Source organism: Tiliqua scincoides, chromosome 2, assembly GCF_035046505.1.
Source record: "Tiliqua scincoides isolate rTilSci1 chromosome 2, rTilSci1.hap2, whole genome shotgun sequence".
Taxonomy (NCBI): Eukaryota; Metazoa; Chordata; class Lepidosauria; order Squamata; family Scincidae; genus Tiliqua; species Tiliqua scincoides.
Window position 1 is genome coordinate 19,188,126 of NC_089822.1, and position 12,585 is coordinate 19,200,710.

General features: G+C 41.8%; 1 protein-coding gene across 1 annotated transcript in view; it reads right to left on the reverse strand.

Moving 5' to 3' along the window:
- Positions 1-2,075: 2,075 nt before the first annotated feature.
- Positions 2,076-12,585, reverse strand: part of FGF10 (fibroblast growth factor 10) — a 109,539-nt gene continuing 99,029 nt past the window's right edge. Inside the window, exons 2-3 of the mRNA XM_066618292.1 lie at positions 7,106-7,209; positions 2,076-2,282 (exon numbers count right to left, since the gene is read on the reverse strand). Coding sequence (XP_066474389.1) covers positions 2,076-2,282; positions 7,106-7,209 — 311 coding nt within the window. The remainder of the gene's footprint in view (positions 2,283-7,105; positions 7,210-12,585) is intronic.

A 12,585-nucleotide genomic window follows, 5' to 3' on the forward strand; every position in this document is an offset into this window, starting at 1 on the left:
GTGAGAAGAAAGGAATAAAACTAAAATGGTATAAACTACAAAAACTTTTCCAGCCCCTTCTGGCCAGTCTCTGAGCTAAAACTAAGGCTGCAATCCTAACCACATCCTGGAAGGAAGACCCACTGAAAACAATGGGACACTGAAAACTACTACTTATTTCTGAGTAGACATGCATAGCACTGCGCTGCAAATCTCCCTACTAGCACGGTGCCAACAGAGCACATCAACAGACAGCTACTTGATCTTGCTGACTGAAGCCTGTTATCTGTTTTACATGAAAGGTTTCTCAAATGACCACACTACATCCATGTTTAACCATTTTGAACCATTTGTGCTCCAGGTTTCTAAAAGCAAGGGGTTTGAGGAGCACAGAAGCGTCTGGTCCACACATATACACTGCTGATTCCAATACTGCATCTTTGATTAAGGACATATTCCCAGTTGGACCTGCATGTTTATCACGTGCCCCTTTGCCAATTGACACCAAGAGGATGCCTACAGCACCCTACACTGAATAACTTCAGGATAGCTTCCAAACATGACCCAGGAGTAGTCATGCTTCCTCTCTCTGAGAGAACTTGTGCATTGTCCCCACAGAGAGATGAGTGAGCTGCACCCACATCTGAAGCATGTACCCATGGGGAGGAAATCCACAAATTCCTACTCAGGATGCAAGACAGGAAAAATGATTCATTTCCACTTCTTCCACCTCAACTCTTATGTAATATTTCAAACTGCCCAGAATTAAAGAGGAAGGTTAGTCAGATCAAGGATGCAATCTTCACACCAGCTACATTGTCACCATGGCTATTCTGAAGTAGCTTAGCTTCAGTCAAAAGGTAGGATTTGGCTCTTTTTTGTCTTACTTTTTTAGGAGGGGGGGAGGGAAGGAGGCTGTCTGCCCTCAGATGCCATCAGCTCCACAGACTTAATTCAGGTTTAATTTCCAAAGCTGTAATCCCACCAGTATGAAATGTGGTTGGGTGCGTTCATGGTTTTCTATTTAAAAAAAAAAAAAAAGTCTCACCATCTTTGGGATAAGGCATTGATCTGAAATAAGGTGGAGATGAAAAGACATCCGAGTGCCCGTTCAACTCTTTCCATTTCATAACAGCAGCAAGATTCCTCAGACAATGCATTGTGGGAAGTTTTGTTCCTGTGGGGGAAAGGCATCGAGGATGCTGACAAAAACCACACACAGTTCATGTTGCAATTCCCATGCATATCTGATCCTATTGATTTTTAAGTGCAAAATTAAAAAGAACCCCAGTTTCAAGAGGACCAAAAGAAGAAAAACTAAACTAAACACAAACCACAACCCTACATTTTCTTTTAAGCCTTGTCCCTTCCCTCAGACATTTACGTGAGCTTTTGACATCTGACTTGGTCAAGCTTGATATAAAATACTGAGAGAAGAAAAAAACAATTATGCAACAGGAAGCAACCAAGAAAATCCTTCAAACAAAACAAAAAAAGGAGAAGAAAGATATTTAACATCCTATTAAATAAATAACTTAGGGAGAAATACAATGGCATGGCATTAGCATACAATGGGAGACCATACTATTTATTTTGTTAGAACAGTTTTACTCTAATGTGCTTATATTTCTTAATCCTATTCATTTCTTCCACAAGACCATTCCAGAATCTTCTTTCTTTCTGCGCATGATCCATGCACTTCCAGTAAATGCTTGCGTGCCTAACTGTTCATTGGATCATTAGGCTTAAATGAACAATGAAGGTCTTTGATATGAGTCAGTATTCCATAAATAACTTTCCTCGAACACCATCCAATACATTATCTCATGTCCTTTAAGTTCTATTGCGGAGATATAAAAAAAAATAATAATTTGTTCACACTGGAAAGAGCTCCCATCCCATCTGATCCAGGCTGTGTCTTGGTTATAAGATATGACACAGAAGTAATTAGAAGTACTTCATGTGCCAGCAGAGAGTACAAAACCTTCAAAGGCTTCTCTCCTTTTCAATCAAGCAGACGTCTGCACTGTTTCTGCCTTTCCTCTTCAAGAGGATTACCAAATATTCCTGACAAATGATCTTTGGTTCAGCTGCTATCAATAGAACTGTGGCTCGACGACCATTGGGAGAAAGTGAGCCGTAGTGTTTTTCCTTCTTGTTTTCTGTCCTTTCCTTGTGGCTCCTCTTCCATTCAAGGCCACAAACATTTGTCTTCCGTTGTTTTTCCAAAAGAATGATGCATATGTATTATATCCATTTTCTTCTATTCTTTCTTTTAGTTTACAGTCATTATTAAACTCTTTCTGTTTGAAAAGGAAATGAAAACATACAAAGAGACAGGGTCAGAACGCAGGGAGAGCAAGACTTTTCCAAAAATGAACTATTTATACAGAGCAAATTCATCTTAGAGTTGATTTTTTAAAATTTCCCTTGTGAAGTGGTTGCCACTTACACACAGTTGTGTCCCCAGAGTCCTCCATTAATGCTTCAAAAGCCTCAGACAGCAGCGCTCATGTTGAAAGTATCACATCATCTGTCCATCTAGCATAGTCTCTCCATTTTGAATATTAGACCTGATCATGTGAAATATGCATTCATGACACAAAGCTAACATAACATAAAGACAACCCTTTAGGGTCAAGTTAGATTTGACTTCCTCTGGCGTGCTTGAATTTTTTTCCCTATAAATATGCCCACAAATATGAGCCAAACTGAGACCATGGTGGAGGAACAGGGGGCTTTAACCCAGAGGTGCCAAACTCTTTTCATAAAGTGGGCCAAATAGCAATCAACAACAAATGCTGCATCTTTATTAAGATTATACCATGCACAGCTTCCTTTAATTCTCCTCAACTCATTTGCAAAAATGTAGGTTCTTAGAGTAAATATCCTTTTACCAGGTTTTTCAATGACTGGATTTGGTTCAGATTTCCATTCTCAGGGCAGAGACTCGTGTAGCAAACTCATGAGGATTAAGGAATGGAGGTTCTACTGGTCATCAAATCTGCCAGCTGATTTTGCTCTCACTCTATATTAGCACATGTTCTGCACATGGGCCATATCTTATTTAAAAACTATGCTGGAAATGCTTGAGAGTGTTTCTTAAGAAAAATTTATTGAATCTACGTTTCATATCCATCTGCTTATAAAAAGCCAAACTGCTATACCATACCAGCATGCGACCAAGTACAGGAGGTCTTGTCGGGAATGAAAATTCTAAATATGCATTCTGGAAGGCTTTATGAAATAACCTCTCGACCATGGGTTGGTGCTAAGGTACAAAATGCTCTGCATACCAGAGTCAATGGGGAAATTTTTAACACACTGGTATTTTGATTCCAAATCCAGGTAGAGTCTTGATCATAAGAGTGAATCCTATACTTCTTGCCGTTATGGATAACAGGGTCTCTGGAAAAATATATATTTTAAACATATAGTTTGTGGTCAGGCATTTCTTGTTTCATTTATGAGAAGAGAAAAGAGAATTTGTCTCTAAAGGCCAAACAACTAATACAATAACAGCCCAATCTTATTTGGCCCTGTGGTGCTGGAATGTGTGCTCTGACAGTGAAAGGCCCTTTGCGAAAGGATGAAAGCCAGGATGAGGTCATGTGCTTCTGGTCTGCTGTTGCAAACAGCCAGGTGTGAAGTGTGCACTAGTGGCTCTTGGAGGCTGCACTGGTGCCTATAAACTGGTGGTGGGGAGCATTCCCCCACTGGTGACAGTACATAGAGAGGTTCAGAGGCATTCTGTGGTGGGAAAGGGGAAGGCAGGGTTGGAGAGCTGGCTGGAAGAGGTGAATAGTTACACCACAAACACTGAATCCTATCCCCTATTTTTCAACTCACCCTGCCCCTTCCTCTCCTTGGACATGTGCCAGAAAAATAGCAAAATAGACTCAAAGGTGGCCAGTAGTTGTCTACTTAATTCCTTAACTCTGGTTGGCTTTCTGATTGTTCCTCCCACCATATCATGCAGTACATACACTGTTGGCACAGCTGCTTGCTATAGCATATGAACATAAGAACATAAGAACAGCCCCACTGGATCAGGCCAGAGGCCCATCTAGTCCAGCTTCCTGTATCTCACCACGGCCCCACCAAATGCCCCAGGGAGCACACCAGATAACAAGAGACCTGCATCCTGGTGCCCTCCCTTGCATCTGACATAGCCCATTTCTAAAATCAGGAGCTTGCACATACACATCATGGCTTGTAACCCGTAATGGATTTTTCCTCCAGAAACTAGTCCAATCCCCTTTTAAAGGCATCCAGGTCAGATGCCGTCACTACATCCTGTGGCAAGGAGTTCCACAGACCAACCACACGCTGAGTAAAGAAATATTTTCTTTTGTCTGTCCTAACTCTCCCAACACTCAATTTTAGTGGATGTCCCCTGATTCTGGTGTTATGTGAGAGTGTAAAGAGCATCTCTCTATTCACTTTATCCTTCCCATGCATAATTTTGTATGTCTCAATCATGTCCCCCCCCCCCGCGTCTCTTTTCTAGGCTGAAGAGGCCCAAATGCCATAGCCTTTCCTCATAAGGAAGGTGCCCCAGCCCAGCAATCATCTTAGTTGCCCTCTTTTGCACCTTTTCCATTTCCACTATATCATTTTTGAGATGCGGTGACCAGAACTGGACACAATACTCCAGGTGTGGCCTTACCATCGATTTGTACAATGGCATTATAATATTAGTTGTTTTGTTCTCAATACCCTTCCTAATGATCCCAAGCATAGAATTGGCCTTCTTCACTGCTGCCGCACATTGGGTCGACACTTTCATCGACCTGTCCACCACCACCCCAAGATCTCTCTCCTGATCTGTCACAGACAGCTCAGAACCCATCAGCCTATATGTGAAGCTTTGATTTTTTTGCCCCAATGTGCATGACTTTACACTTACTGACATTGAAATGCATCTGTCATTTTGCTGCCCATTCTGCCAGTCTGGAGAGATCCTTCTGGAGCTCCTCAATCACTTTTGGTCTTCACCACTCGGAAAAGTTTGGTGTCGTCTGCAAACTTGGCCACCTCACTGCTCAACCCTGTCTCCAGGTCATTTATGAAGAGTTTGAAGAGCACCAGTCCCAGGACAGATCCTTGGGGCACACCGCTTTTCACCTCTCTCCATTGTGAAAATTGCCCATTGTCAATAGGATTGGGCTGTACCTGCCCACTCCCATGCAGAACCCCTTTATGTTCAGTGGGACCTGCTCTCAGTTAAGTGTGTATAAGCTTGCAGCCTAAGTACCATCTGGTTTCTGACTTTTTTTTTTTTTTAAATAGCATCTGTGATCCGGATTTGGACCACGGGGTGGGAAGAGGATTGCAAGTCCCTTCCTTCATAGCAATTCCAACAAAAATAATTTCCCGTTTGTCAAATGCTGCTGTTTGTCCTGTTTGAGTTGCTATTGATATAGATAGCTGCTACGTTCCAGGGCAAACAATTGTTGTGGTGGTGGGGGGAGGGAGGAATATGATTTTACACTGGGGCTGTGGGATAGGAGGAAAGACTTAATTCTCCTTCCTCCATATCAGGGGTGCCCAAACCCTGGCCCTGGGGCCACTTGCGGCCCTCGAGGCCTCTCAATGCGGCCCTCAGGGAGCCCACAGTCTCCAATGACACTCTGGCCCTCCAGAGATTTGTTGGAGCCCTCACTGGCCCGACACAACTGCTCTCAGCGTGAGTGTGACTGTTCGACCTCTCACGTGAGCTGTGGGATGAGGGCTCCTTCCACTGCTTCTTGTTTCACGTCTGTGATGCAGTAGTAGCAGCAAAGGAAAGGCCAGCCTTGCTTTGTGCAAGGCCTTTTATAGGCCTTGAGCTATTGCAAGACCTTCATTCATTAATATATTCATCAATAAAGACCTTCATCTTTAATATATTCATTTATGTAAACTTACATAAATTTTTTCAAATTTTAAATGTAAATTAATTCTTTTTTCCCCCGGCCCCCAACACAGTGTCAGAGAGATGATGTGGCCCTCCTGCGAAAAACTTTGAACACTCCTGTTCCATACTGTGGTCACAATCTGGATCACTCCCTGCAACGACTATTTAAAAGCAAAAGATGGAAACTCAACTATTATTTCAGTGTCTGATGTGGTTTGACCCTGATAATGCATTTTGTGTGTGTGTGTGTGTGTGTGTGTGTGTGTAGAAGGGCAAAAAGTCGTTTGGAAGGAACCTTCTAAACACTAGATATCTGAGGAGCAAATGACCAGCCTAAATTATTTTACGAGCCAATCCCAAGTTTGTTTGGGCATGTTTAGGTAATTCAGAATCAGTACAATCCAATCCAGAAGGATAAACAGTTGTTTGAGATTTTGCCTAGCCAAAAGCCATGGTAAGCTTAACAAAGTGGCATAAAGAAATTGGAAAGGAACAGGACATTGAGCTTTCTTACATGTCTGTGAAAATGTGTCTTGCTTTTTAATATCACAGCTGCTCTAATAATTTCAGCTTTATTTAAAATTTTATAACTTGGCTTCTGGTCAGGCACTTATTCTTAGGGTAGCAATGACGTTTAAATGCAGTTAATACTTTTTGGTTATTTAATTGAGGAAGCAAAAATAAACATTTATTGAAATGATTACGACTCATTTTTCAAGAATTAGACGGATTGCGACAAGTCTCAGCAGGTGACTCAAATGCCAAGACATAGTTTGCTGTGCTAAAAGAGCAATTTGGCTACAGTTGTGCATGAGATCAAACTACGAAGGACTAGTTTAGAGTTCCAACTAATAATGAGGCTGGACCAGGCTGCGATAAATATCTATGTGTGGCATCCTCTTATGTGGAGTCTTAGGAGAAGGGAAATTTTACTAAGATCTTGAAATCCCAGCGAAGGGAAAGAGTAGCAAACTTTGGACAGGAGCAAAAATACACCACCACATTTTGACAAGCAGTAAATGGGGATGCAATCCTATAAACATTAGGAATCAGTCTCATGAAACCCAAAGAGTCTTACTTCCAAGTAAACATGCACAGGATTGCACTGTAAGTAACTTACAGCCCAATTTCACACATCATTATTCAGAAGTCAGTCCTACAGAGTTCAGTGGGACTATATAAGCATAAACGATAGGACCTAGGACCAAATAAAAGAATCATACTTACAGAACCATAGACTCTTCCATTCTTGTTCATGGCTAAATAATAGTTGCTGTGTATGGATTTAACTGCCACAACTCCAATTTCCACAGATGTTATCGCCAATATACCTAACAATACAAAACCAAAAGGAAAATGAGACTATCTCAGATCTAATATTTTGAAACTCATCATTAAAGGTAAAAATGAGGGTTTTCTGGATATATTGGATAAGGCGCTAGAATTAAAACGGATCCTTTTAAACCTCACTCAAATCCTGTTAATGTTTAGAGCAACCAACCAATCAGCTTCAGAAACGTCCATGGCACGGATATACACAAATGCTGTTTCAATTACCATGTTTCCTTACCGATCCCTGCATTTTCAACTGCATAAATATTGAAATAGCTCAACTCTTCTTAGCCTAGATTTTCACTGAAATTTATCAAAAGAGACATCTGAACCGCAGCATTAAATTAAATCTATAGCATATGTCAACAGACTGGCAGATTCATCCCAACAGGCAGAAACAGTGGTAAGTACTTTATACCTTGAAGGCCATTTAGATAAAACTTAGGCTGCAATCCTATACTCATTTACATGGAAGTAAGACCCGCTGAACTCAGTGGTGCTTACTTCTGAGTAAACAGGTACAGGATTGTGCTGTTAAGTCCCATAAAGCACAATCCTATGTATGCCTAATCAGAAGTAAGGCCATTAAATTCAGTGCGACGTAATCCCAGGGATGTGTGGATAGGATTGCAGCCTTAGCCATATAAAGCTAAAGTTTTGGCAAGGGTGTTGACATTCCGGGGTAAGGTAAAGCCAAGCCTGATGTCCTGCTTCGTTTTGCCTTCTCAGATAACAGAAAAATCATTCTGGTCTGTTTGTAATAAAATGTATTTAGTTTCCTCCCCCCAACCCACATAACTATGGGCAGAATTTCATTGGGATCGGGAGGATCTTGAGCTCTCTCAAATGCGTGAAAAATAGAATTAGCTTGCTTCCTCCTTTCCCTATGCAATGTATTTGGACAGAAAGGCAGCCCTCCTCTCTCTTCCCTGAAGCACCAAATTACATGATCGTTGGGCTTACAGTGGTTTATAGAAACTGGGCCACATGAAAACTCTGTGTTCATGGCTGTCTGGTCACACTGGCACGTGCCGGATTAAGGTTTCGTGTGTTACCACAAACCTACATTTGGAGTCATTACTGATGCTGAGCAAAACGTTCAGTACTATACATGGCTGCAGATGAGTAACTGGTCCATGAGTAGGAATTGTCACAACTGAAATTGCAAAAATAGGCCAAATTAAGATTTTCCCAAGCCAGTGCATTTTTTTCTCCCAAGTCTGCTAAGTAAGGGCTTTAAACTTTCCGTGTTTGAACAGTGAACATCATTGGAATCATTATTTGACGCCTTGAGGTAGAGTATTATTAGATAGGCGATCCAAAACTATCAGCACAATTTGGTATTTGCATCGGGCTAGTTCATATAGGCCAGTGGTTCTCATACATTTAGAACCGGGACCCACTATTTAGAATGAGAATCTGTCAGGTCCCACCAGAAGTGATGTCATGACTGCTGTGACATCATCAAGCAGGAAAATTTTTAACAATCCTAGGCTGCAATCCTACCCACACTTACCCAGGAGTAAATCCCATTTACTATCATTGTTAAAAGAATATAAATAGTAGCCTTTTAAAAGTACAGATGTGTAACATTTCCCCCAATGCAGTCACATACCATGGCAGCACCAAGTCTAATATATTAAAAATAAAATATTGAAATAAATGGGGACCCACCCGAAATTGGCTCGCGACCCACCTAGTGGGTCCTGATACACAGTTTGAGAAACACTGATATAGGCAGTAGCTTACACTTTTACACACACACACACACACACACACACACACAGAGTCTTGCTCTCTCAAGGTAAAGGAAAAGCACTCTTGTCTGCTTGTAAAAGAGTTCTTCCTGAAAGAACTATGGCAGGGGTATCAAACATAAGGTTCATAGGCTGAATTTATCTATACACACCCCCATGATAATTGGGGTCTGCCAGCTTGATAACTGAACTCTCTCGTAACTTGAAAAATATTAACAGGTTTTGCACATTTTCTCTTTTGTCATTTGCAGCTAAAGAGTTTCTGTGTGAGAACAAAGTGCTTATTTCCGGCCATCATCTGCTTAATGACGTCAGCAGGCATCATGAATGCGAACTTTGGCCCTCTGTATGAAATGAGTTTCACTTCCCTGAACTATGGGCAGAATTTCACGGGGGCCAGGACAACATGGGAATGTGTGAGTCTGACAGCAGGCTTGAGCTGTGCATGGAAACACGCAGATCTGTTGAATGTATGAACTAGTACCTCTAAGGGCAGGGTGGACAGGGGGATACCATGATGTGTATCGTTAAGGCATCTCAAAAAGGGCTGTCAAATGGCAGCTTCAGTTCAGAGAACTGGTGTCTCGATTTGATCTCAAGACTATTTGTGAGAGCTACTGGCTGAACAAACCAGCTCAACGGGCACAAATAAAGGGCATGCTATTTTTGCTGAGCAGGGATATGATTAGCTCAAACCCCCTTGTTCAGGATTATAATCTAGTACCGTGTGCCCTTTGCTCAGGCACACAGACTTCAAAGGGAGGAGTCACATGGCAACTGACCAAGAAAACGAACCATGTAGCTTCCAGTTCTTTATTTATACTAGGAGTTTATTATCAGCAGGTCCACAAGGTGGCTGAGTTCACTCATTACATTAATATCCCACACTTCTTCCAAGGAGTTCAAGGCACAATACAGAGTTCTTTCCCATCAATTTTATACTCACAATTACCCTGTGAAGTGGGCTAGGTTGAGAGTAACTAGCCCAATGTGAACTTCATGGTAGAGGGGAAATCTGAACCTGGGGTGTCCCCAGTTTTAGTTCAGTATTCTAACCACTACACCACACAGGCTACAATGTAGGTAGGCAGCTTTAGCACTACTCAACAAACAGGACTGATCACAGGATTGTTGCGAAGACACAAAGGGGAATGGGGGCAGGTGAAGGCAAGTGGAGGGCAGTTCGGGTCCCAGGAGGGGGGCGGGATCAGTGGAGGGTCACCAGTCTCATACTTTATTTATTGGGATCATGGCACTAAAAAGGTTGAAGACCACTGATTTATTTTAAAACATTTATATCCAGCTTTCCCCTGCACTACAAAAGCAGTACACAGCATTCAATCGGTGGCCATTCGGGGAGTGCTGTGGCAGGAGGTGGTAGCCTTCTCTGTCTGTCAGGATAGGATTTGGCTAGAAAGCCAATAAAATCTAGTGAAAAGAAAACAAAAACAGCAATAATTTTTAAAAAAGAACCCAACAGTAAGGTCTTTTGCACAGAGCTACCGTTACCCAGAAGTTTTTCTTAATGATCTCCACATGCCTGCCATAATGTATTAGAATTAATAAGATATTCCATGTAGATATTAATATATTAAGAGCAAAAGATATACAAAGGTATGGTTATCATACAGGAAATATGTTAATTGTATAACCAGCACTCCAAATCTTTCCATAACGCCTTCTTCTGTAACACTAATTTCCTTAGATTAGTAATGCAATGAAAGGACCTTCCTCAAAGAAAGAAACTGCAACACATTTGACTTTGTGACAAGAGTATCCTGATCAAAATATATCTCCTTTGCTCTCTCCTCCATGGGTGAGATGTTTGGTTGTAAGCTCCCTAGACAGGGACATGCCTTTTTGATTATGGTACTTTATCGAGCAGCATGCACAATGATGCTGCTATAATTGTTGTGAATCATAATCAGCAGTGTACAAAGAGGCCCTAATTGTACCACTTTTCCTTTCAACAACACTCATTCATTGCCTAATAGCTTGAAAACAAAGCAAAGGAAGTTCAAAAGTGACAACTGATGTTGTTTTCTGTAACGTTTTCACGATGACAACAGATGTGTGTGTGACTCAGTTGTATACCCAAACAATAAAATTTCTCTTCTGACACCACAGGCAATTAATGTGGTTCACATGGACAGGAACAGCTAAAACATCTTCTTTTCCTTTCTGCCACAGAAGTTATGAATTCAGGACCATGCCTGGCAACTGATCAATACACAGAATTCAGTAACAACAAGCTAAAAAGACACCCAGCTCCTGATCCAAAGCTCTGCTGGCACTTTGATGATAACATGCTGTTTGCAGCGAGGGACTTTCTCTATCCTTAACACAGTTGGGGCCAGCTCTGCACTTGCAAGAGTTGTCCTCCAGGTTAAATTATACAGAGAAGAATTTGGATTCATTGCAGGTCCATGCGTGCATCACAGCTTCATATGTTCATGGAGAGTCTGGATCACGGCCTAACATATTAAGCCACAGAGCCAATGTGAGAGAGCAGATAAGTTAGGTATGAACATGAGATAACTGGAGTTCAAGCCCACCTGGCCTTACAATTCACAAAGTAGCCTTGACCAAGTCACTACCTCCTAATCCAAGTTCTTCTACTGGTACAATGGAAATAACAGTGAAAGGGGTTGGAGGGTGACCAAGATAAAGAATTGAGGCCATTTATATAATGGCAGACATTCAAGAAGTGGTTATAAAGGCATTCATGAAGCTTACTGAAAGTGACTTACATTACCCATGAATCAAGCTCTAAAACTCTTCTTATGGAGCCCTCTTAAGGCATTGCCTATTCCCTAGAGATGCTACATCTTTGTGCATCCACAGAGGAATGCCAGAGAGCCTTATCCCTGCACAGATGCATTCTAAAATTGCACCCACCACATTTATAGTTTTCACCTGAAGAGACAAGTGCCATAGCTTTGGGAGAGTTCCCCCTGTGAGTAGGAATGCGGGGCACCCAGTGTTCCCTTCTGCAGCACTTCCTGTTGCAACAAGTTTTTCTACAGAGATTACCAGCGCTACCAACTTGCTAAAGCAAGTAAATATGGTGTTGTGGATGGCACTATGGAGATCTGGGTTCAAATCTCTGCTCATCCAGAAAGTTTTCTGAACGTCATAGGGTTAGGACTCGGCATCCTGAGCTATCTCAAGGTCACTGTGTGAATAACTCTCCTTGAGCTCCTTGGAGGATAGGCATGATAGGAAGGTTGGTAGAGCTGCCGCCTTGTATGCCTGAAGATCTGAGGCTGCCAGTTCGAAACAACCAGAAGCACCTGAGAACTGACGACACACTGATATACTGATGAGCTGACCCTCGGTGGCATAGAGGAGTTGCCGTCAAGTGGAGCTTGGGAGCAAAGGGACAGAGAGAGGCCAGACCAGGAAGGAATCCAGCTGGAAGGAGGAGTTCTATGAAAGACTAGAACTATTCAATTGTAAAAATTCCTACGGGGCTTTAGAACAGCCTGCCTATGTAAACCGCCTTGGATTAAAGTCTGAGGAGAAATCTGACGACCAAAGAAAGGCGGTATATAAATAAATAAATAAATAAATAAATAAATAAACCAGTATAATGCAATCTGCACAGACTTTTCCAGT